General features: G+C 43.3%; 1 protein-coding gene across 4 annotated transcripts in view; it reads left to right on the top strand.

The window, feature by feature from the left end:
- Positions 1 to 26,776, top strand: part of EEPD1 (endonuclease/exonuclease/phosphatase family domain containing 1) — a 131,052-nt gene that overhangs the window by 62,193 nt on the left and 42,083 nt on the right. For all 4 annotated transcript variants that reach the window (XR_014066772.1, XR_014066774.1, XR_014066773.1 and 1 more), the window contains exon 3: positions 22,625 to 22,676. Coding sequence is in view for 1 of the 4 variants with exons in the window: in XM_081534237.1 (XP_081390363.1) it covers positions 22,625 to 22,676 (52 nt within the window). In the remaining 3 variants the exon portion in view is untranslated. The remainder of the gene's footprint in view (positions 1 to 22,624; positions 22,677 to 26,776) is intronic.

The following is a 26,776-nucleotide window of genomic DNA, read 5'->3' as shown; positions in this document are numbered from 1 at the left end:
CACTCTCCTCTGCTTTTACCTGGATTATGCACTTTATTTGCAGTGAGGTGGGCTCTAATCCACACTGCCTGCATTATTGTCCAGCTTTGCCCACTATTGCTATGTGGCCACCTGGGTATCAGTTTTCCTTGTCTATAAAATGGGAATGACACTACCTATGTCAGGTACTGTTGGGAGGATTAGATATGACACGTAAAGTGCCCTATAGCCAAGTACTCTCTGGCTGGCACACAGAGTAAGCATTCAGCAAATGTTATTATTACTTGTTCAATGTAGATTCCCCCAATAGAAAGGGAAAGCAGACAGAGGGACGCTTTGCCTGGTTCACTGGTGTGTATTCGGTGCCCAGAACTGTGCTTGGCACACAGTAGGAGCTTGATAAATGTTTGTTGAGTGAATACATGAAAGCATGATGGTAAAACTATTATAAATGCACAGTAATTAAAATAGTGTTTGGTGTATGAGTAGAGACAAAGATTAAAGGAATACAAAGATAAAGGAATACAAAAATATCTCAAAGCCAATCCTAGTGTTTATGAGAATTTAAAATGGGATGATGGAGCATCACAAATCAGAGGGGAGAAAGGATGGATTATTTAGTAAGTGATTACTTACTAATGCAAATGATTACATCCTCTCCCAGAGCATACACCAAAATAAATTCTGATTTGATGTTTCAAGTTAAACCATAGAAAAATAAGGGAATATATGAGATTATCTTATTTTCTAGGTAAGAGTTGGTTTTCTAAGACAAAGCACTGAGGAAAATAGGTGGCTTGGACTGTTTCTACAAAACAACTTCTGTGTATCATAAGTATTAAAAAAAAGTTTATAGTCCATGTAGAAAAATTGCCACATATAACAGAAAAAAGTCCTTTACTATATAAATTGTTGCTTATGTAAATCTATAGGGGAAAAACATTAACATCTCAGTAGAAAAATTATTCAAAGGGAAGATATAGATCATACACAGAAGAAATACATGCAGGCATATGGGGGGGGCGGATATTTAACTTATTGGTAATCAAAGAAATGCAAAGTAAAGTGAGATAGCATTTTTTTCCACTCAGGTTACCCAGCAGGGGTTGTGTTGAGAAAGGTACTTTTCTAAATTGCTGGCAAGAGTATACCTGGGTAAAACTTCTCTGGCACAAAGTTTGAAGAGAGTTAACTATATACATACCTTTTGACCTGGTAAAGTCAACTCTAGAAATCTAACCTAAGGAAATAAGTAGAAATGCATCTGATATATGTAATAGTAAAGATAGTCATTATTCATAAATAATAAAAATATGGAAAAGATCTACATATCCAACAATAGAGGAAATAGTGAGTTATGATACATACACACAGGAAATATCATCCAGACTTTAAAAATATTTTTTCTAAGGTTATTTATATATCCATTCTTAACCAGGACCTTTTTTCATCATGCTCATTAATGTCTCATTGGCCAAAGCAAGTCATATGACCAAGCCATTGACTCAGGGAGAACAGACCACATGCAAGGTGACTACTGATAACCACCTGTATAACCATCTACCATATATATTCATAACATGATTGCAGTTCCTAAACATGAGACACATAGAGATGCATGCACACATGGAATTATGACAATGTTATCAGTGGTGATTCTCTAACATCTTATTCTGTATATTTTCAAAATTTCCCGTAATGAGTATATATTTTATTATGATAAATAAAAAATATATGTTAATTTTAAAAGAATGGCTGTGGGTTTGGAGATCTTAATATATGATAAAGGGCAGAGTCAGGAGAATTATTGGATGAATAGAATTAACTGGTGTTGGTGACTTTTTAGATGATGGATGAGGCTGAGAGTAGGTGGGTCAAGAATAATATAGCTCAGGCCTTGATTGGATGGTGTCCAAGTTGGAAGAAGGGATGTAAGATATCTTTGTGGGGGAGAATCTCCTCTAACAAGTTGAATTTGAGGTCCTTCTGTGGCATTGTAGTTAAGAGTCTGGCAACTAATGGAAATACAGAGCTGGAGTTCAGAATAGAAGTGTGGGGGCTGGAGAAAGGAATATCTTTTTGAATCACTGGTGGTCACTGTGAGAGAAAAAATATGATTGAATTCTTGAGCTCACTAATATTTAAGTCCTTGGCGAAAGCAGTGCCAGACCACTTCCAACCTATGACACTTCTTCCTTATCCTTTACTGCCCCAGGCTGAATAACCCTATCCCACCCCCATCGTCTGTGGTCTTGGCACTCTGTTCTTTTCCTTTGGAGCACTCAACTTGTTTGTAATTAAGTGACCACTTGTGTAATTAATTGATCAGTGGAGATGCCCCCCACTGGATTGTCAGCTGCATGAGAGCGAGGCAGGGTCTGTCTTGTCCACTGTTGTTAATCAGGGTTGCCTGACATAGGTTTTCCAGGAGGATGAGTGAATGAAAACAGCAAGCAACCCAAAGAGGTAATGGATAAGAAAGATTCAGAGAAGGTGCAGGGGGCCCGGGAGAGTTTCAGGAAAAAACTTTCAAGGAGAGAGCAGGCACCAAGTGCCAATGGCGGTAAGAGACGGAAAAAGAAATCAATGGCGAAAGCAGTGTTAGAGCGGGGGTGCAGTCAGGTCCTGGGGGAAAGGAATGCGATCATTCGAACAAAGGTGAACTGTTTGGTCTTGGAAAAGAGGACTGGAAGATCTTCTGAGTGGAAGGATAGTAAAGAGGGTGGGACAAATACAGTTTGTCCCTTAGCATCCATGGGACATTGATTCCAGGAACCCCTGTGGATTCCAAAATTCAAGGATGCTCAAATCTCTTGTGTTAAATGGCCTAGCACAATGGCTACAGTTGGCCTTCATATCCACAGATACTGGGATTTTCTCAGAGCTCTTCTCCTCAAGTCTGGTCTGGAGATCTTAGATGTGAACCACGTGAAGTTAGCTGTGTTGAAATCTTCATGAAAGTGGCATTATTAGCTATTATACCCTAATTCAGGAGTTCTCAAAGTATGGGTCCCAGTCTGGCAACTGCCTCTCCTAGGAACTTGTTAGAAATGCAAATTCATATTTAAATAGAAGACCCTGGGGTAGGGCTCAGCAATCCATTTTAACAGCCCTCCAGGTGATGCTCCCTAAAGCTCGAGAACCACTGCCCTAAGCCCAAAACTACAAGCGAGTGGTTGTTGGAAATTAACTTGCTCCCCTGACATTTATGCAGGAGCCAGCGACAAAACAACTCCAAGAGCAGGGATGTCTGTTTTCTTACTGCCTGCTTTCTGGAAGAATTTTTGAAGTTGTCAACTCAAAACCTGCTTTGGAATTCCCTGAGGTTGGAGAATTGGGCTGATAAGATAGAGGCCCCTGTCTTGCAGAGGCTTCTTCCCTGTTGCGTGGTCAGCAGTTTCTGGGATTCCGGGCAGCTTTCCTGGCCTGACTCTGAGCACGAGTTTCTGAGCCAGCCAGTTAGGGGAGTGGGGAAGGGGAGCCTCCAGGGCCTCCCTGAATTCGCTATTTTAAATTGAAGACAGTGAAGGACCCCAGGGGTTACAGACTAGAAGATAAGGTTTCTCACCAAGCAGCTGGAATTCATAGCCCCGATGTCTGGGACCTGTAGCTTTGAAAACTTGGTGAGATGCTGTTGCTTAACAAAACCCAGCCTCGGCCCACTGGCCTCCATCCTCGCCAGAACTCGGCACCATTCTGGGTCACCAAGTTCCTACTGCACCTTGGGATTCCCCAGAGATGAAAGCTAGGCAGTCCTGATTACTGCTGTTACTTTCTTTTTTTTTTTTTTCTGTTCTATTTTTATTTATTTATTTATTTTTTTAATAAATTTATTTATTTTAGTTGGGTGCTAATTACTTTACAATATTGTAGTAGTTTTTGCCATACATTGACATGAATCAGCCATGGGTTTACATGTGTTCCCCATCCTGAACCCCCCTCCCACCTCCCTCCCCATCCCATCCCTCTGGGTCATCCCATTGCCCCAGCCCTGAGCATTTGACTCATGCATCGAACATGGAATGGTGTTCTGTTTCACATATGATAATATACATGCTTCAATGCTATTGTCCCAGAACATCCCACCCTCACCTTCTCCCTCAGAGTCCATAAGACTGTTCTATGCATCTGTGTCTCTTATTCTGTCTCGCATATACGCTTATCATTACCATCTTTCAAATTCCATATATATGCATTTGTATGCTGTATTGGTGTTCTTCTTTCTGGCTTACTTCACTCTGTATAATGGGCTCCAGTTTCATCCATCTCAATACAACCAATTCAAATGTATTTTTTTTAATGGCTGAATAATATTCCATTGTGTATATGTACCACAGCTTCCTTATCCATTCATCTGCTGGTGGACATCTAGGTTGCTTCCATGTCCTAGCTATTGTAAACAGTGCTGCGATGAACATTGGGGTACACGCATCTCTTTCAATTCTGGTTTCCTCAGTGTGTATGCCCAGCAGTGGGATTGCTGGGTCATATGGCAGTTCTATTCCCAGTTTTTTAAGGAATCTCCACACTGTTCTCCATAGTAGCTGTACTAGTTTGCATTCCCACCAACAGTGTAAGAGGGTTCCCTTTTCTCCACACCCTCTCCAGCATTTATTGCTTGTAGACGTTTGGATAGCAGCCATTCTGACTGGTGTGAGATTTTAAGAGGCTTGACTTAGCTGCAGCTTGCAGTATGGACACTCAGCAGCAAATGTTAATTGCTGGAGGTGTAGAATGGATTTTTTCCTCTTTGTAACTCAGAGGGACAGATATCGAGACACCAGCCAGATCCCCACGCATTTGAAGGTGACCCCACAAACCAGGGGTTGCGATTTCCCAGATAACCAAGGCTCTCAGCAAAGAGTAAGTGCCCATTTGCCCCTGCAGTGGGGTGCCTACTGGCATTCTAAAAGCCTGTGGACATGATGTTTTGGAGGCTTTGCTGCCTGGGATTTGTGTTCTAGTGTGTTCTGCATTGTTGAGCACAGTGTCATGGGTAGATTCTGAAGAGCTGGAACCTGCCGTGTCCCATGTTGGGACTATTCATGGGAGGGAAGCGAGAGCAGGTAAGTACCTCCACTGTCCCTGGGAGCTCCCTTTCCCCTCCTGGAAGAACTTTGGGCTTCCCTGCAGAGCACAGACTTGTGTTCAGTCTAAGTTCTTTCTCATTTTGCACACTCATAAAGGTAAATCTTCCTGTGCTGCCAAAATCACAGAAAAGATGGGAGCACTTTGTTCTGGTTCTAGTTTATTTGTATAATTATGAGAAAATGACTACATCCAAATACTTTTGTTTTTCTCTCCATGAGTGGGCTTTAGTCGTACTTTTTTTCCCACCAGTGGGCCTCTATGTAAAATATTGGGGGCAAAACATTGAAAATAATTATTTATCAAGAGTATTTGAAAATCTAAAATTCCTGTACCCACTGCTCTAGTGTCTCCAGAGAAAAATATCCAGTTCACAAAGGAGAGGAAAGAGAGAGAGAGTTCCAGAACTTCAGTTAAGTGGCAGAGGTCTGAGTGTTCATTGTACATGGCTGCTAAAGCTCTCGTGGGCCTTCCAGTGTCACTCGTAGGTGCTGGAAGACATTTCCCAGGAATGACACACTGCCCCTCTGTCATTCGCTAGTTCTGATGAAAGAAGAGTTGAAAATGGCCAATAAAATGGTGGTCAAATAAATGTAAATTTGAGTAGCATAATAACACCTTTCCCACCTATTGGATTAGGGAGGATGTGCAGAAATTACCCAGGACAGGGGAGTGGGTTGTAGAACTACTGGTGGAAGTCTAAATCTGCCAAGCAATTTTACAAAACTTATTTAAAATCTTAAAAATGCACATAGCCCTTGACATCCTGGAAATTTTTGTTTGAAACAAAGTTATGCAGAAAGTAGTATGTTCCAAGTTTTTCACCAAAATATAATTAGAACAGTAAAAAATTAGAAACAGCCTTGATGTCCAACAAGGATTATTAAAGTATAACATATATCTATATTTATATCTGTATCTATATGTATATCTTCATTATAGTTATGTCAGACAGTACTTAATAACATAGAATCATATCAATTAATAAAAATGACAATAATTTATAACAACAGTTTAAAAATAATAGAAATAACATTATGATTCCAATTTTATAAACTATATGTTATCACTGTTTTTTTAAGTCTAAAAGGATATATATCAAAATGTTAATGGTAATTCTTAGGTTGCAGAATTATGGTTAACATTTCTTTCTCTCTGTTTCCTTTTTTTTTAATTTTCTAAATTTTCTGCAATAAGTATGGGCTTAGTAAATTATTTCTTTTAAAAAATAAAAGATTCTTATGAAATATGCCCTCATAATTGCTGCTTTAAACAACTTCCTGCCCAGAATATCTAACTAGCTGGTTTGCATTACAAGAAGGAATAAACATTTGCTTTTTACTGATTAATGAGGAAGGAGGCCATTGCCTCTGACAAAACGCAGAGGTGAATTTCATCTGGCCTAAAAGGAAAAGAAGCCTTGGTAAGAGGTGAAAGTTCAGCACTGAAAGCCAGATGAAGCATTTTGGCTGGAGCATTAAGCTGGAATCACAGACCCTATATTGTGTTAGATAACTTTCTGATTTCCAGTGTGTTCTGAAAGTGGAAATTTTTTTCTCTTGCACATGTAGTTAATGGCTCATACTCTCTCCCAGAAAAATGAAACAAGTAACTAAATTCTTGAGATGGTGACGGTGACAGTTGAAAGCAGCAGTAGTTAAGTCTCACTGAGCACAAGTGACCCTGCTTGTTCCTAAGTGTTGGGTGATGGGCTGGAGGGGCCAAGAGCAGAGCCAGTCTCATTTCCTTGTGCAGAACAGCTGGAGGGATCATTTATACTGAGAACTGTGTGAAAATGCCATTCCTCTTAGCTGAAAATATGTGATCAAACGTAAAGTTGGGCTTTAGAAATATTCATTTCATGGCAGCTTGACAGGCTTAGGATGGAAACATTAGATGCTTGAAGAGGAGAGGGTGGGGGTGAGGGTGATTTCATCCAGGTTAGGAAGGGCTAACAAAAGCGTCAGAGAAAGCCCCAGACAAAGGCCCTGAAGGAGAAGCATTAATCAGGTCTGCAGTGGAGTTGGAGGCTGGGGTTTCACTTTGGGACCTGGGGTCTGCAGGGAGTGGGTCAGTTGAAAGTGAGAGGAAGAATTATCTTGAGGCCAGCGTTTGTGTGAAATAATCAGAAATCAAATCGTTGGGCTGTAGCATTACTTTGAAATGTATCAATAATATATATATATATATATATGCATATATGGATTGGTAGATGGTTAGAAGGACAAATATGTGAGAAAACAAATATGGTAAAATGCTAACAGTTGTGGAATGTGGGTGGTGGGTGTGTGGGTGTTCACTGTTCAGTTCTATAAACTTCACTGAAGGTTTGAAAAAAAAAAATATTGGCACCAAAAAGAGCAACTAGATGGGAAAACCTAAACTCAAGACATTTACAGAAAAGATAGGTAACGTGGAATCCCACAGGAATCCCCAAATACAAAAACCTGGGATCTAAAAGCGCCCCAAACCCTTAGTTATTGACCCAAGAGTTGGCCAGCACACATTTAAAATGTGTGTATATGGGTGTTACCTCCATACTCACAGGATTTGGCACACAGAGAGATCCTACAGTGCAAAAGATGAAAATGTTGGAAGAAAGCCTAATGGATGGAAAGGGAAGATAGGAAAACATGACAAGATCACCCCAGAGACACTTCACATGGTTCTGAACCAGTTGCTAAGAGAAGACTACAGGAAAGTGGAAGTACAGAGGGGACAGGCTCAGCTACAGCCCACCTTTTGCCAGGTGAGGCCATGCAGGGTGGGGACACAGTCCCCATTGTAGATATTTGATCCAGTGCATTTGATCTGGTTGGTTCATATACCACGCCCCCGACCCCACCACCACCATGAGAGCCAAGAAATAAATGAAAAGGGTTCAGGAAAAGCAGCTGGGGGAAGATGGTGAAAAGGGTTTCTTCATCCAGGAAAAACTATCTTCAAATGATATTTCAAGCATTTTCTGATTGTATTAGCCAGATGTCTCCTTCTTGTGTAAACATGTGTTGAAAAAAATTGAAGGGGAAGCCTCAAGTTCCAAGAAGTCCCCAATTCACTTGGATCAGAGAGGTGAATGGCAGCAACTTGAAAGCCTCCTTGACTTAGGGATGTCTGGACCTGCATTATCATAACCACTTGGATTAAGAATGATCAATAAGAACCTCATCCAAGGTCTAAGGCTTCATCTCTTAACAGTTAAATATGACACTGGGGAGGAAGTTTAGGATGAAATCAGGAGGTACCAGTTAGGGCCCTGAGCCGAGTTTGAATGGCCACTTCGCTTTTGAGTAGTGAGAGTAAAGATTTTGTTTTGTTCATTGCTCTGTCTCTGGTGCCCAGAGTCATGCCTGGCATGTAGTTAGTGCTCAGTAAATATTTGTCGAATGAATTAAAAAAAAAAAGTGAGTCCCTTTAAGTCATACGGACCTGGGCTCAATTCCCTCAGTTTCTAGCTCTTGTGTGGACCTTGCACAAGCCAACTAATCGCTTTGAAGCTGCAAAATAGGAGTAGAAATTCCTGCCTCTTCAGTTGAGAATAAAATATCCCAAAGCCAGGAGTAAGAAAAACTAATTTTGTAGCATCCAAATCAAATAGCCACTCCCTGAGTGCTCTTTAGTTTTGGGATGTGCAGTTTGTTACTACTGTGTCATTGAGGAGAAATTTTGAGATATGAGTGAAATAGAATAATAAAGCCTTAGCAGCGAACCTGATCTCTGGAAAACACTCAGTTAAAAGGATCTTCTTTCTCCCCTTCATTGGTTCTGTCCATATTTCAGTCTGTTCCTGTGTCTTGTCTTCCAAACTTCCCAGGGATAAAACTGCCCAGTCTACTGTAGTTTTCCCTCTTGCCATTAAACCATGCCATTAACTTCCTAATGGGCTTTCTTGTGGGGCCTCAGACATTAGATTAGGCCAACTGTTTTAACCTTTTAAGAAAGTGGCATGAAGTAGGCAATTTGCTGCTGCAGAGGAGAAGTGTAGGTTGGCAAAGCCTTTCTCAGTCTCCACCAGGAGCCACCCTCCCCTCCACTGTCCACCATTAGGCCTGCTCATCTTCAGCCATTTTCAGTTAAAGTCAATCGGCAATTCCCGTGGTTTGTGCCTGAAGTGATTTCCAGAGGGCGCTGGCCTGATTCCACACAGAGGGGCTTCCTGAGGGCCAGGATCTGGGATGCCTGCCAAGTACTCAAGAGCCTGGAGGCCTGAAGCCCCCAGAGCTTGACTGAACCTGCCTCAGGAAAATGGGTTCTCTGCGGGGAACTTCTCCTCATGTGGAGGATCCAGAGCCCTGCAGTTTGAGGGGGAACCTGTCTTCCCATCTCCTGAACAATCCAGTTGCTAAACACAGGAGACCAGACATCGTCTTGCCCTTCAGAGATGCTATCTCTGGAAGCATTTGGCTGTTGCCGAAACCATCTTCCTGTTCATCAGAAAGACACAGGCTCCACCCTGGTTCCAGGTGCCCTGTGGCTTGCAGCTCCTCCTGATTTCTGCCTGATATACCCATGATGACACAGAAAAATAACAAAACTCACAAGTCAGCAAAAAACCAGGGACTGACAAATGCCAGGATCTTGGAAGCGTCAATTGATGATGTCGAGAAGACAGAGCTGGGCCATGGGGCTCTGTCCAGGATGTAGTTGATGACGTGAAGACTCATGGAAAGGAACCCCCAACACCCGCCCCCCCACCCCACCCCAAGAAAAGTCATAAAGTACTTTATATCTTCTCTTTTGTTTAGTTCCCGACTCATGTACTTGAAGTAAATTCTAACTGGTTGCCCCCCCACACACACGCACTTTATTTTTCCTCCTCTCAGCCACAGGCCTCAGATGTGATCTTTTGTAAATTCATCTCTCTTTCTCTTTCTTTTATTACCCCCTGTATCCAAGTAGAGAAAGAAAGCATGGGAATAAAACCAGATGGGGAATAGGGGAAACTGGCAGGATTTCAGTGCATTCTAGTAAATATGTTTCTCCAAAGCAAAGTGCTGTAAGGAGGGTGCCCTGGGAGCTGTGTATGCAGGAAAATAGAAAGCTTTCTGTCTTGAGTTAAGTCTCAGGGAAGGAAATGAACTTTGTTAGAGCAAGGGTTCTGAATCACTGGAAGCCACGTCTTTGCCCTGTCCTCTCCCACAGTGGGTACAAGAAGGAGATCCATTCTTTATGCAGGTGGGCAGAAAATGGAATCACTGCCAGTCTACTCATAACATCTGTTGAAATTTTATCACTGGTCTGGACAAACTTTTCCTTATTCAAGGATGAATGAAGACAAAAAAGGGCTTCTCTCGTGGCTCAGGGGTGAAGAATCCACCTGCCAATGCAGGCAATGCAAGAGACACGGTTCGATTTCTGGTTCAGGATGATCCCCAGGCCTCCACTCTAGTATTCTTGCCTGGAAGATCCCATGGACAGAGGAGCCTGGCGGCCTACAGTCTATGGGATCACAAAAAGTCAGACACAACTGAACAACTGAGCATGCACGCAAAGACAAAAAAAACTGTGGGGAAAAGTCCTCCAGGATAAGGTAAAGGCAATAGCTTCTAAAGACCCAGAAGCAGGTCTGTTTTTGGAAAAATCACCTACAGCAGGCTCCAGAAGAGCATTTGGGGGAAATGTGTAGCATTCTCAGTATCTACAAAAAGACATGGCCTCCCTGCAGTAGGAGCAGAAAAATGTAAGGCAAAGATGGGTTGATATGAAAAGGCAACAAAAAGGAAAAAAAAAAGATACAGATTAAATGAAAAAAGGTTTTGAGGAAACAAAAATCCAGCTGCAGAAATAAGATCCAAATTTGCAGGAGTATTAGTAGAAGAGTATTAATATGTGAGAGGCTGAATAATGGCCCCCCAAAGATGTCCATATCTTAATCTGGAAATCTGTGAACACTACATGCAAAAACCAACTTTACCGGTGTGTTTAAGGTGAGGATCTTGAGAGATGGAGAGGTTATCCTGCATTATCCACATAGGTCTTAAATGCAGTCTCAAGTGTTCTTATGAAAGATAGGCGGTGAGAAATTTGATGATAGAAGAGAAGATAGTATGACCATGGAGGCAGAGATTGGGACCATGTGACCACAAGCCAAGGAATGTCAGCTGCCACCAGAAGCTGGAAGAGGCAGAGAACAAATTCTCCCTAGAGCCTCCCAAGAAAGTACGGTACAGCTGTTCTGACAACTTCATTTGGTTTGGTGACACTGATCTTAGCGTTCAGGCCTCCAGAACTGTGAGAGAATAAATGTCTGTCGTGGCAAGCCACTGAGTTTGTGATAATTTGCTAGGGCAGTCAGGGAAAGCTAAAACAAATGCTGCTGCTGCTAAATTGCTTCAGTCGTGTCCGACTCTGTGCGACCCTATAGACGGAAGCCCACCAGGCTCCACCATCCCTGGGATTCTCCAGGCAAGAACACGAGTGGGTTGCCATTTCCTTCTCCAATGCATGAAAGTGAAAAGTGAAAGTGAAGTCGGTCAGTCGTGTCCGACTCTTTAGCGACCCCATGGACTGTAGCCTAGCAGGCTCCTCCGTCCATGGGATTTTCCAGGCAAGAGTACTGGAGTGGGTTGCCATTGCCTTCTCCGAATACAAATGCTATGGAATATCAAATCAGTGATGTGGGTGAAGGAAAAAGAAACTTGAGAAACTCTTCTGGAAAATAGTAGATCGAGAACAAGAGACAAGGTTTAGATACAGAGGATGGAACTGACAGCCCACATTTGGCTTATTGGTATTGGTGATTATTGGGGTTAGTGCCCTGGACAAACCTAGGCAGCATATTAAAAAGCAGAGACATTACTTTGCCGTCAGAGGTCCATATAGTCAAGGCTATGGTTTTTCCAGTAGTCATATATGGATGTGAGAGTTGGACTATAAAGAAAACTGAGTGCAAAAGAATTGATGCTTTTGAACTGTGGTGTTGGAGAAGACTCTTGAGAGTTCCTTGGATGGCAAGGAGATGCAACCAGTCCATCCTAAAGGAAATCAGTCCTGAATATTCATTGGAAGGACTGATGCTGAAGCTGAAACTCCAATACTTTGGCCACCTGATGTGAAGAACTGACTCATTTGAAAAGACCCTGATGCAGGGAAATATTGAAGGTGGGAGGAGAAGGGGATGACAGTGGATGAGATGTTGGATGGCATCACCGACTCTATAGACATGAGTTTGAGCAAGCTCCAGGAGTTGGTGACGGACAGGGAAGCCTGGTGTGCTGTAGTCCATGGGGTCACAAAGAGTCAGACATGACTGAGCAACTGAACTGAACTGATCAGATACTTCCCTGAGCTAATGAGAGACTGTGTATAAATGTAAAGAGCTCACTAACCACATTCTAAACAAACTCAGGTGAAAGAGGCCCATATCTGGACATACCCTGGGGCACATACAGAATACAAGAATAAAGGGGAGGAAAAAACACATTTCACAAGTGCCCAAACAGAAGAATCATAAAAATCAAGATGACTTTAGATCTGTTCTCTATACTGAACCTGTCAGATTAGAATACCAGGGAGTTTTTGTGTTTTGTTTTTTTAAGTTTAGATGTATTCACACCTATCTGGGTTGGGAATCTGAAACAGTAAAAGCTCTTCTGCTTATCAAGTAAGTTTGTGAACCATCTATAAAGTTTTTTTTGGGGGGGAGGGGGGATTATGTTGTAGCCCAACTACTTTATACTTACTGAAGTGTCTTCTGTGTATGAAGCCCATCAGAAGGACATTCTCAAACATGCAAGGGCTTAGGAAAATAAACATGTTCCTTTCTTTTAAATTTTAAAGATATGTTGCAGAAGCTGAAGTGGTAAGGAAGAATAGAGCTCAAGACTAGGTTGCATAGGCACTATAATCAGTAAACCTACAGAGCAGTTTAAATTATTTTAAGTCTGGTTATCCGGCAAATACGAATGTCAGAAATTGTTCTCAAGATAAACTGTAGAATGGAAAGTCAACAGTGTGCCTGTGTTCTGGGTCTAAACCCTAGAGTGTTATTAACAGAGATAAACAAGGGAAGAGGAGGTAAAGATTTGTTACGTTATTTATCTGAAATAGGTTGATACCAAAAGAAAGTTATTTCTTGTATTAATCTTTAGAGAATTGTTAATGGCTAAAGAAAGATTCTGAATAGTATTGGTACCAGTAACTGCCATTTACTCTGTTAAAAGGAGATTTTTACCTGGTTTTTACCTTTTACTAGTAAAAGGAGGTTTACTCTGAGCTAAGCAGCATGCTAAAATCTCTACCTTCATCATCTCGGCTCAAGGCCACAGCCGTGGTTGCCAGGTCCTTTCCTTCCCACTCACTGTTCTTAAGGTTCCTAAGATCCTGCACCAGTAGGTGGTGCAGCTTGAACCCCAGGGTGGCTGACCCTAGAGCTCTTCTCTGTCCCTGTGCTAATATGAAAAACTTACAGGTAAATCCTGGAAGATTCAAAAACATCTGGAACTTCTCAAACACTAGAAACAGAAAAACAAAACTCATCATAAAGTAGACCAAAAAAAGCATCAATATATTTTTAAAAGCAGAAAAGGCACAGGGTAATTTCTTTAACCACACTGCACTAGAATTATAGAAAACACTAAATTATAAAATTTAAAACCCAAATACTTAGAGATTTAAAAAAAAGCATAATCCAAACAGTATGGAGTCCATAAGAGACCAAAGCAGACTAGACAGAAAGTAACAAGAAGGCTCCATAACTGGATTTGAAACAAGGACAAATATTTATCTGTTGAAAAATTCATGGCTTTATATATACAAGAAATCATCTAGATCAATGAATATTTAACTCAAGAAAGCAAATAGAGAAACTAAAGAAAACAATGAAAGTCGGAGAAAGAAATCAATAAAGATAAATGTTGACCTTAATTAATTAGAAAAAGATGTTAGGCTTGATAAATCCTGTTGCTGATTTTCTCAGAAGACCAACAAAATAGACTGATTTCTCAGAAATCTAATTTTTTAATTGAGAAAAAATATCTATACACATTAATAAGGAAGGGGGCCTGACCACAGAATCAGAAGTTGTTTTTAAGTTAAAAATGATTACTAGTGCAATTCTGGGCTCAAAATTTGAAAATCTGAATGGATTAGGCAGTCTTCGAAGAAATGGAAATTACTGTAATTGATACAAGCAGTTGAAAACCTGAATAGAACAAAAACCACAGGAAGATCATCAGAGAAGTTTCCTGCCCACTGTTTTGCAGACTAGTTCTTGCAAACTTGCCAAGAAGAGTTACCCAAGCTAAATTCTACTTAGACTGTTCTAGTCCTAGCATGCTAATTCAGCACTTGGCTTTGGAAGGGAAGGGTGGGATGCAAGCGTGTTTGGCTGTGATGGGGTTGAAAGGTCCCATGTGAGAAGAACCCCTCCTTCCCTGGGAGCTGGTCCTCTCTTCCCAAGTACGTGCCCACTTGCATCCAGAGGCTGATGACCATTGTGTTCTCAACCCTTAGCCAGTGGTGGAAAATAATAAAGCATTTAGGGAAAATGAGTCTGAACCTAACACCCACGGCAGCTTCTAAAATTTGGTGATCGAAAGAGGGAACTCTTCCTTACTATGCTCAGGGGAAGATAATGGGGAGCTTTCCTTGAAAGGGAAGTGTTCAGACAACTGGATTGATATGCTTTCTGAATTTGACTTTTGTGAAGTTTCCTAAGTGCCCCCACCCCATCCTACATGGGACACATGAGTAGAGAGCAGCCGGTTCCTGGGACCAGTGGCCCTGCTTACAGGTCTGCCCTTCTCTCCAGCCTCTCCTCCCGGGACTCCTCTTCCTTGCTGGAAGGCTGCCTTCTCCACCCCACTAGTTTATTCTGCTGTGGCCGAGACTCTGGCTTCCTGCTGAAGGTGTGCATGGAAACCCTGCTGTCCTCAGTGGCCTGGCTGCCAGGCCCGGGGACAGTTTGGGCTGCTGCACTGGCACAGAACTTGCATTCCCAGGAATTGCACATCCTTCCCCTTTTCCCTGCAGAAGAGGTTGTGGAAATATTGTATTACCAAAAAGCAAAACAAAACCACCCTGGCATCGGTTAGGACTCTCTTGACATTTAGTTAGTCGTTCAGTCGTGTCTGACTCTTTGTGAGCCCAGCAGGCTCCTCTATCCGTGGAACTCTCCAGGCAAGAATACTGGAGTGGGTAGCCATTCTCTTCTCCAGGGGATCTTCCTGACCCAGGGATTGAACCAGGGTCTCCTGTATTGCAGGCAGATTCTTTACCATCTGAGCCACCAGGGAAGCCCCTTTCTGACCTTTACAATTCCCCTAAATTGTACAAATTGTACATTTGTACAAATGTACAAATGATTATGCTCTGAAAGAAAAGCTGAGCCCTGTGATGATACCATTGGTGGAGAAGGATAATGATACTGCAGGGGAGGGATGGTGAAAGCAAGAGAGCAGGAGGGAGAGGGAGAGAAGGGAAGAAGCCCTGAGAGGGATCGTGTCTGCACTTTATTTATGTATTAATATATATATTTAGATGGCTCAGATGGTAAAGAATCTGCCTGCGATGCAGGAGACCTGAGTTTGATCCCTGGGTCCGGAAGATCCTCTGGAGAAGGACATGGAAACCCAGTCCAGTATTCTTGCCTGGAGAATTCCATGGCCAGAGGAGCCTAGTGGGCTACAGTCAATGGGTTGCAAAGAGTCGGACATGACTGAGTGACTATCACTTTCCCCCCATATTTGTATTTATATATAATTATAAAACTAAGATCATGAAAAAAAAAAAACAAACTAAGACCATGGCATCTGGTCCCATCACTTCATGGCAAATAGATGGGGAAACAGTGGAAACAGTGACAGACTTTATTTTTTTTTTTGGCTTCAAAATCACTGCAGATGGTGACTGTAGCCATGAAATTAAAAGATGCTTGCTCCTTGGAAGAAAAGTTATGACCAACCTAGACAGCATATTAAAAAGCAGAGACATTACTTTGCCAACAAAGGCCCGTATAGTCGAAACTATGGTTTTTCCAGTAGTCATGTATGGATATGAGAGTTGGACCATAAAGAAAGCTAAGCGCCAAGGAATTGATGCTTTTGAAGTGTGGTGTTGGAGAAGACTCTTGAAAGTCCCTTGGACTGCAAGGAGATGCAACCAGTCCATCCTAAAGGAAATCAGTCCTGAATATTCATTGGAAGGACTGATGCTGAAGCTGAAACTCCAATACTTTGGCCACCTGATGTGAAGAACTGACTCATTTGAAAAGACCCTGATGCAGGAAAATATTGAAGGTGGGAGGAGAAGGGGATGACAGTGGATGAGATGGTTGGATGGCATCACCAACTCAATGGACACAAGTTTGAGTGAACTCCAGGAGTTGGTGATAGACAGGGAGGCCTGGCGTACTGCAGTCCATGGGATCGCAAAGAGTTGGACACAACTGAGCAACTGAACTGAACTGATATTTATTTATTATTATAACAATTATGTGCACTTAATAAGGTGAGGAATTCTTGGCTTGCCTTCTGCCCCTGAGGCAAACGGTGCTAGGGACCTACCACCCTACCTCTTCTACCTGGAATTTAATCTCACTGTTTCCCCTTCTTCACCTCCCATCCTCCCATTCCTCACCCATGAAACCTGATTGTCTCTACCACTTCCTGAAAACTCTCTCTTCCAGAACACCAGGCCCAGCTTCCCTGGCTTCCTCAGAATCAGAGCCAGCATCCCTCATCTTTGTGTGTCGCGCCCTCCCCTCGGCTCTTGGGCCTCGTGTTCTGGGTTTTCCTACACCTTCCTGGCAGTTCCTTCTCTGTCCCCCTAACAGGCCCTGCTCCTCTGCCTGCCTCTTATGTGGTGATGGTCCTTGGGCTCTGTCCCTCTGCACAGCCCCCTGGGTGACCTGTCTCCTCGGTTACCGTCCTTATGCACCTGGTGTCCACTGCAGAGCCCAGAACTCACGGAGGGACAGTCAGCTGCTGTTCATGCCCCACTGAGAGTGCCCACAGGCCCCAGCGTCAGTGTGTCCAGGACCTGACTCACTGTCTTCAGGCCACGTAGCTGGCCCTTCCAGCCCCCACTTTCACAGGCTGGGAGCCGAGGGGCTGTTTCTCTCCCACACCCCCCACAGCTGCTGCTTCATCAGGTCCTGCCAGCTGCCGACCTGTTTGGAAATAGCCCAGTGCCTTTTCCCCCGCACCAGCCTCCGTCATCTCTTCCTAGGACCTATCTCAGGTCTTGCTGCCTCCAGTCTTGTCCTCCATCCCACTCCACCTCCAAGGGTTCTCCATATCAGAGCCATTTTATACGTTTATCGGGCATCTTCTGTGTCCTGGGTCCTCTGCCACACCACAGCCCTAAGTCATCTGGCCACTCCTTGCCCCCAAAGTACAGGTCTAGCTCCTTAATGTGTCTTAACAAACCTTCTCAGAGGCCTGGCCCTGCTTGTTTTTGCAGAAGAATCTTTCAGCACTTGTGCCACGCCCTGGACACCCCATGTTCCCTGGTCATTCTGCAGCCCCTGTGGTGGCTCTCCCTGACCTCCCACCTTGTGCTATTCCTGCCACCCCACCTCTCTGCCTTGCAATCCCGCAAGTGTCAGCCTAGGAGTCACTGCCCAGGAAGCCTCCCAGCTGTGTGTTATTAAGTTCTTAGGCTGCAGTCCAAGGGGTCGCGAAGAGTCGGACACGACTGAGCGACTTCACTTTCACTTTTCACTTTCATGCATTGGAGAAGGAAACGGCAACCCACTCCAGTGTTCTTGCCTGGAGAATCTCACGGACGGTGGAGCCTGGTGGGCTGCCGTCTATGAGGTCGCACAGAGTCGGACACGACTGAAGTGACTTAGCAGCAAAGGGCCTCATAGCAGCCGAGTTTACCTCTAGAGAACACTTCACCTAGCTGATGCAGTTACCTTAACTTAGACGTTTGAAGGCAAAGGCTACGTTGTATCATTGTACATCATTGTTTCCTCGGCATCCAGTAGTGCCTGGTACATAATACTTACCCCTTAAATACTTTATCTGGGCAGTGAACGCTGGCTCCATTGTATTACACCCTTTCTGCATTTATTGAAACCTCCTATATCTCATTCACTAAGCTATGGCACTTAATAAATGCAATAGAAACTCAAAGTGTCAGAATCCCCAGAGAAAGTGGGCTAGAGTGAATTCTTGATTCTGGTGCCATGTGAGTCAATCTGTTCTGGAAGCAAGAGTTTCTGTATAGTTGGGAATTTATTCTTTTAAATGCTTTTGTGCATCCACATAGTTACCTTTTATCTGCCTTTACAGGGATCATTGAGGTTCATTCAGCCTGCCACCCTAAGCAACAGGGTGCCCTCCATCTTCTCTTTAACTTTGCTTCTTCTTTTCCTTGCTGTCAGTGTCTACCTGACTCGTTCCCCTTCACCACTTCAAATTCCATTACAGACCTCACTGTGCCAGCCACTAATGAGCTGAATAAGACATCTGCCCTCAAGTGCTTCATTTCCTTGTAGCTTACTTAGCAAACATTAATTGCATGCATTCTAGGTCCTTCTAAGTGTTGCCCATATTGACTTCAGAACTTGACCTTGAAATGGCCATTTTTCCAAATAAATCACAGCTGTCAGCTGCTTTTTCTGACTTGTCTCTCTTCTCAAAGTCAAGTGTGAAAAAGAAATTGCATCTTCCATCTGATGGGAGCTCTGCTGTTTTCAGAGGATTCTGACCCAGCACCAGGTAACCCCGCAGACATGCCCTGTTTAGCCCGGCTCTGCTGGTCCACGTTGGAACCTGGAGAGCCTCAGAGAGACGTGCCTCCCATAGCTTGTGCCCCAGCAGCATCCTAGCCCCTTTGAGGTCAGAAACAATAATGCGTTCGTCTTTGTTTTCCTGGTGCCAGTGTATGTTTGTGGAATTAGCAAAAGGATGGAAAGAGGGAAGGAAGGAGAGAGACATGGAGAAAGGAAGGGAGAAAATAGGGGCAAAACTGAAATTAAGAGATGAAATTCCTTCCAGGGTAAGAAATTAGAGGTGTCAAATGGAGGATTTGGTAAACGGGTTCATTGCTTCTTCGTGTGTATGAAATTTCCTCCCAGGGAATATCTGATGTGCTGGAAGAATCTGATACCATAAACACTGAAACAAATACTCCAAACCTGGAGAGTTTCCAATAAGGTAAGAAGTAACAATAGGATAGTTATGTAATGGGAAAAATCTTGAAACTCCTGAAGATTACAACTCTAAGGAGGAAAAAACCCGAGCTTTCTGAAGAAATCCACTGTTATGAGGAGCTGTAGCAGTAACTTCTGATTAACATGTATTGTTTCCATTGTGAACCTCAAACCAGCTAGATTTGAGTGTCCTGTTATCTTTTCTCCGCCTGCCCCTAAAGCAAGCTCATTTGTGTCGCTGGGTTTTAGTAGTGTGAAAAGGTCTTTATTTTTTTCTGCTCAAATCCTATTTGGTATTGATTTTAGAGCAGAATTTAAATTGGTTTCATCTCACATGCCAACTTCACTGGATTGGCTGTGGCTTACTGGAGTGTTCAGAAGGATTCTGAAGCTGTATTTAAGCTAAAGCGGGGGAAGTTCCATGCAAAGAGGTGAAGAGGGTTGGAGAGTGTGCATGCCAAATATTTGCTATCCCTGTTCAAGAGGAAAGTAACCTGGTGGAAGCAGGGAATAGCATCCTTCAGATTTTGACTCTGAACAGAGTCAATAGAAATTGTTTTAATTTCATCTTCATTCAAAGCCTGAGACTGTTGGTTTTCACATCATGTTCTACAGTGGTTTGAATATAGCATCTTTGTGAATAGGGAGAAAAAGAGAGTTGTGTATATTAACAGTGTTTAAATCTTTTTCTCTAACCTGTTGATATCTGATCCTAAATTGTACTTCATGACTGTAGAGAAGGGCAGGAACAAGAGACTGTTTTAGAAGTTCCTCCAATATAAATATTTTCCAGTGGTTATTTCAGAAGCAATTTAAGCTTCTGAAACTTGAGTTACAGCTGGACTCTCCTTAGCCTGTAACTTGCTGTCCATGTTGATAACCTGGAATCTAGAGGTGGGCATTAGGAATTAGAGTGTGCTTAGGAGTGGCTGGTAGCTTTGACCTGCCACCAGACAGAGCAGGCATTTCTACAAATGTGTGTAGCACTGTCTACCCCGAGGAAAACACAAAACACACAGTCATCTCATTGGAGGCCTTCCTTTTCAGGTGGAGAAACTGAGGCTTGACCAGTGATTTTAGCTATTCATACCAATAGCGACTTGGTCTGTAAGCCCCTGGGCCCTCATAGGCCGCCAGTAAATAAATATTCCTGGGTGTCCTTCATGTCCATTATAGACACCACAGATGTACTGAAAAGACCTTTGAGCCCCCGGCCTCAAAGAGCTTCCCTGCTAGTGAGAGGAAACAGACAAAAGCAATCTGACAAATAAATGCTTTAGGCTTCCCAGATGGCTCAGTGGTAAAAACCCGCCTGCCAATGCAGGAGACTTGGGTTGGATCACTGAGTCGGGAAGATCCCCTTGAGGAGGAAGTGGCAACCTGCTCCGGTAGTCTTGCCTGGGAAATCCGTTGTACAGAGGAACCTGGTGGGCAACAACCCATGGGATTGCAAAAGAGTCAGACATGACTTAGTGACTAAACAACAACAACCAGTAAGCGCACATAAAAAAAAAAATCCAAGGTGACCAAGGATGCTGCTTGGAGAAGTTAACATTTGGACTTAGCCTGGAATGATGTAATTAGATGTAATTGGTGTTGTCAAGGTCTTGGGGAAGACTTTTCCATGCCAGAGAAACAGCAAAAGCAAATATGTCCAAAAGATGAAGGAAACTCAGTGACCGGAGCAGAGGGAATGCACAGGGTCTTGTCCGTTAGCCCTGATGTCTGCTAAATTGGTGGTGGTGGTGGTGGTTTCTTGTAGGCCTTTAACACTTTTATTGCACTTGCTGAACTTGCTCTTAAGTAAACCTTTGCATTTGGTTGGGCAGTGCCTGCCTATCTATAGGGAGATTATTAAGAATTCTGTAGATTGAGGTGAAACTTGTTACGGGCATAACTTCCTTTGAGGGAGGTGTGTGGCACAGGTGGGGCCCATTTCTGCTCCGGAGAGCTTGTGCGGGTTGGCCGGAGTGCAGTGACCAGTGACCACAGGCAGATTAGCTGCACGGGGAAGGAGCAGAACGACACCATGGAGAGCTGACCTGCCCCCTAAACAATCTCACCAAGCTCCCACTTCCTCCTGTGTGCTGGGCAGTCCTGCCCTGGCTGCCTGCTCATTGTGTCCCCAGACACTTCAAAAGCAACTTGTCACAGAAGGGACCTGCTCCCACACATCTGAACTCCCTCATCTCAGCTGCTGGCTGAAGTCTGGGCTCTGGCCCCTAAACTAGAAACTGGTGAGCTGTATACACTCCAAGCCCTTTCTCTCCTCCTTGGTGCCTCCGTCCCTGGTTGCCTTTCCCCTCAGTCCCCTCCCCTGGCAAGGCTAACCTGGTCCCTCCTAGAGGAAGCCACCTCTGCCCTCGGCCGGGCTGGGCTGCGCTCGGCTCCCCAGCCAGTCCACTTGGCACCCTGCTGGTCCTTTCCCTCAGTGTGGCCTCCAGGAGGCTGCGAACCCCTTGTGGGCAGGGAGCAGGTCATAGTCATCAGCTGCTCCTGGCTCCCTGCACCCAGTAGGGCTCCATCCATATGCAGTAACAAATGAGCAGCTGAGCAGGCCATCTTCATAAGGAGTGATTTTAGCTATTTGTTCTCATCAGAAGGATATCAAGGGAAGATTAGTGCTGAACATGAGTAACTGTTTTCTTGTTTATATTCCTCTGAATTTATTGAAGTTGCTTACATAAGCAACTATCAATTACTTTTAGAAATTTTTGTGGTGAAATGTATGCAACATAAAATTTACTATTTCAGCCATTAATAAGTGTACATTTCACTGACATTAAGCACATTCACTTTGTGTGCAACCATTGCCAGCATCTCCAGAACATTTTCCCAAACAGAAACTCCATACCCAATAAGTAATAACTCCCCATTCTTCCCTCCCCCAGCCCTTGGCAACCACCATTCTACTTTCAGCCTCTTTAAGTTTGACAAGTCTAGGGACTTTATGTAAGAAGAATCATACAGTATGTGTCCTTTTGTGTCTGGCTTATTTCACTGAGCGTGATGTCTTCAAGTTTCTTCTATATTGTAGCAAGTGCCAGAATTTCCTTCTCTTAAGGCTGAATAATATTTTATCATATGTATGTACTGTATTTTGTTTATCCATTTATCCACTGATGCACATTTAAGTTGTTTTCACCTTTTGGCTGTTGTGAATCATGCTGCTGTGAACGTAGGTGTGCAAATATCTGAGTCCTTGTTTTCAACTCTTGTGGGTATATGCCAAGAAGTAGAATTGCTGGATTATATGGTAAAATCATTTTTACAATTTAGAAACATTTCAGATAGTTCTGAAATGGTCATTTCAGCTCAAACCAAAGGTCACCTTCAGACTGGGGGTGGTGTAGAAATGCAGGCTGAAATTTCAGACCTTTGTTTTCATGACTTGTCTCATGCTTGGTGACGTGAAATGTTTTGTTTTCAAGTGTGGTTTTAATTTTTTTCTTACAGCATCAAGCTGCTAGCTGTGCAAGAACTACTTGACAGAGAGGCCCTGGAAAAGGTAAATATTTTATTCTTCCTACCCCAGATTCACAAACTTAGAGCAGAGTGCCACACACAGGAAAAACACTCTCTATTGCCAGAGACAGCACTTGCAAAAAAGTTGGTTTGTTATTTTGTATTCATAACAGTCAGTGAACCCTGCAGATTTTTAATCAGAATGCCCCCATATTGCTCATAGGCCATTAACGCTTACAAACTCTCCCTTGCTTGGCTTTTTCAGAGTTGAGTGAAAGCAGAGGCTCGCCTTGCTGTGGGCCAGACTCTGGAGCAGGCTTTCTGTGCCTGGAAACACCACACACCTTATGCTGCCGGCTTGCCAGATTCTGTACTTCCCTCCATCTCTGCTTACGTGTGTTCTAGTCCGAGCTTGTGAATGCTAAAATTGAGGCAGCAAGGTTAGGGAACTTGTTCTAATTAGGAAAATTACCTAAGTGGCAGAGTAAGGATTTCAGCCCCATGGTTTTATTTCTAAAACCAGTGTTTTTTCTGTTGAATAGTCAAGTTCATGAGTTTGAACTCCTTTGGGGACTACTTCTGTGGTTTGGGAAACTCCATCCCACACGTGCCCTGGAGGGAGCTAGTCGGTGTGTCTTAGTTTTCCACATTCAAGTCAAGCACTCAGCTGGGGACCTTTTGCCAGTTGTGGGTTCGATCTGCGTGCCAGGTGGCCCAGCTGCCACCCTGTGGCCTCCCAAGAAGTTCCCCTGAGTGGCTCAGGACTCTTGCCGAGTATGTGGCCATAGTCATTAATTAGACTCTCTAAGGGTAATAGAAAATGGTTAGCGACATAAGCACCCAAACGATATTATTCATATAATTTAAAATATTCTGATTAGCGGTCAGTCTTCTGGTTGTCACTAAAGCAAATAAAGTCTTTAAGCCCCAGGCAGTGATGTGTGGGGAGGGAGGCATCTATGTGAACTCTGGCTCCGAATTTCACGACCCTCCAGCCTTATTTGTATCACAGACGGAACAAGGGCGGTGCTGCCTGCCTGACCTCAGAGAGATGACATGAGAACCAAATGAGTTAGTGCAGCGGAAGGGCTTCCTAAGTGCCAAAGTGCTTGACTCATTAATTCTTAACTACTCCTATCAATTCTTAATCCAGCCATTAAAACATACTAGGTGTACATGAAGATTCTTTGTATGTTCTTGAAACTTTTAAAAAGTTACCCCTCCAGAAACAATTTTCTTCTCAGTATTCGCTACAGCTATTTGTTTACTCTTCAATTAAAAAAAAAAATTAGACAAAACTGGTAAACACGTGGTAACCATGGGCTAAGGTGTATCAGCACAATAGAAACACAGGCACCAAAAAATATCTATAGCTCTTTAGAGTTGTGTTAATACCCTTTGTGGAGAGGCCACACAGTCAAGCCAGTGTGGGATACTAACAGCTTGTGGAGTCCAGCAGAAAGGGAGCTACCGTGGAGTGGGCGTATCATGTGGGGTTCGGACAGCTGGGCCCAGAGCCACCTCGTCCTTCTTAAGCGGGTTATCTTGAGTTATCTGTGGTTTACTTTCCCAGTCTGTAAAGTGGGACTCTTTATAATCTCAAATTCACAGAAGATTTGAGAAGATTAAGTAGACAGTCTATGTAAAGGACTTAACAGCATACCTGGCGCTCAGTGGTCCTGCAGAGTCAGCTACTGCCCGTGTTGTTTTCCCTTCCTCTTCCTCCTCCCTCCCTCTTACCACGTTTGATGATGGTTTTGCACTATTCCCCTATCTCCATAAATGACCAGTAGAAAGACCAATAAGATAGTTTAAATATACACAGGGGCCAGCTAGGAGCCAAGGTCACTCAGTTTCCTTCTTCCCTCTTTCATTTGTGTGTTCATTCATTCATTCACACTACAGGCTTTTGTTGAGCTTTCAATATGCAGGCAAGTAGCAAACATTTCTAGAAAAGCCAAGAAGTGATCAATAGACTTGAGCTTGGCAGCCAGTTGTATTTTGAGTGACACATGGCTTATAGCTGGCCTAGTGCTATTTTTTGCAATAAGATTGGTTCAGTTCATGTTAGAATAAGATACATTCCCTAAAGAGCCTTAGGAATTACAGATTCTCACCTACCCAGACAAATTAAAGAATCACCAAGGAAAGTTCTCAGTAAACTATAGCAATAGCTTTGCTACTCAGAGTGTGGTCTGCAGACCGACAGCATTGTAAGCGTGTTAGAAACGCAGAATCTCAGGCCCCATTGCCTGATTCAGTTTGCATTCTGACAAGACCCCAGGTGGTTCATGTGTACCAAAGTCCAAGAAGTTCTCCTGAGGAGTATCAGTTACTATCACTATCACTGCTGTTGACTAGTCCAGTTTCATAGAGAACCTCTGAGGTGTCAGCTTTTTGCCTTAGTGGGCAATCAGGCTTGCTTTCTTGCGTCAAAAGAGAAGTAAAACACCAGAAGTCTATTTGTGAGCACTCAGTTTTATCTCTAGTTTGCCTGCTTTTTCCTTTCATTGAGAAAATAGGCTTAGTTAATTTAATACATGGAGCCAGCAAGAATAACCTCAGACACACATCCTACAAACCTCACACCTCTTTAACTGTCTTTGCAGTTGGGCTTCATGTGGCAACCTGCTTTAGGGTTTTGCAATTACTGAACTCCTTAGATCCCACCACGATGGGGCTGGTCCCTTCCAGACAGTCCCAACAGTGGGGACTTACACATGCCTTTCACTTATAAGATGGAGGCTTTTCTGAAGGAGTCATTTCCCTCACAGCTATTTGTAGGTTAAATTTCACCAGCAAAATATTTAAATTATGTAAAACATAAAAGGCTATAAACCAGTAGCAGCAGGTTTATAGCTGCTGCTACAGCTACAAGAATAAGATTTTTAGTGCTTTTTCTTGCTAATGTTAGACAGTGTCATGATCTTAGCATTTTAGTTCAAAACTAGGAGCCATTTGTCTGACTTGTACTTTCCCTGGCTTTAGGTGGAGAGCTTGTCCATTTTAGGAAGTGCCAAGGCTTTGTTGGTTTCTACAGAGCACAGAGGAGCTGTGGGGAGACTGTTTTAGGAGAGTGGGGATCCCCTCCCAGCCCCGGCTCAGTTTGGCCATTAGACCAGGCAGACTGTCTTCCTCAGAGGCCCTGGCCTCTTTCCTTATCCACATAACAGCCTTCTGTTCCTTCTGTGGATCTTTCCTCTAAAAGTCGTTGAAAGTCTTGGGTTTCACAGATGATCCTTGATCACATTGTGAAGAGAGGAAAGTCCTCCTTTTCATGCTCTGTTAATTCTTTCTCTGCTCCTTGATCCAGTGATTCTTGCTGGCTTTAGGGGCTTCCATGTTTCATCTGAATGGAGAGGAGAGTGGTGAACACCTGCCCAGTGACCGCCATGTGTAGATCAGCAGGTTCCCAGTTTTTACCTCTTCAAACACTTTGTCTTAATTCAGGTGTCATCGTTTGGGATGGAGACTGGGAACATCTGGGAGGTCAAGTCTCTGAATTTCTCTTCTCCATCAACATTACACAAAGCCATTTCCCAGACAAGTGGCAGTTATTTGTCATTTATTTAAAAAATAAGTTATAGACCATACAATTAATAATTGCTTCTGTTAGAACTTTGAGAAGTGTTAGTTGCTCAGTTGTGTCTGACCCTTTGCAACCCCATGGACTGCAGCATGCCAGGTTCCTCTGTCCGTGGGACTTCCCAGGCAAGAATACTGGAGTGAGTTGCCATTTCCTTCTCCAGGGGATCTTCCTGACCCAGGGACCAAACTTGTGTCTCCTACATTGGCAGGCAGATTCTTTATCATTTGAGCATAAGTGTCAGGATATGTGCTGCTACTGCTGCTGCTAAATCGCTTCAGTAGTGTCCAACTCTGTGCGACCCCATAGACGGCAGCCCACCAGGCCCCTGTCCCTGGGATTCTCCAGGCAAGAATACTGGAGACCTTTGAAAAAGTGTTCGTTTTTTTTTTTTTTTCTTCAAATGTCCATTAGGTGCCAAGAGCAAGGACTTGCTCTGAGACAGATGTAGGTCTTCCCACCTTCTCTGTTTTCTGTGCTTTAAGAACAGGATGCTTTTGTTTTTCTGAACTTAAGTCACACAGACTTGTTTCCCAGGCTTTATAGACAAGCCCCAT

This window comes from Giraffa tippelskirchi, chromosome 10 (assembly GCF_054371585.1).
Source record: "Giraffa tippelskirchi isolate mGirTip1 chromosome 10, T2T-mGirTip1v1.2.pri, whole genome shotgun sequence".
NCBI lineage: Eukaryota > Metazoa > Chordata > Mammalia > Artiodactyla > Giraffidae > Giraffa > Giraffa tippelskirchi.
This window is presented reverse-complemented; position numbering and strand designations above follow the sequence as displayed.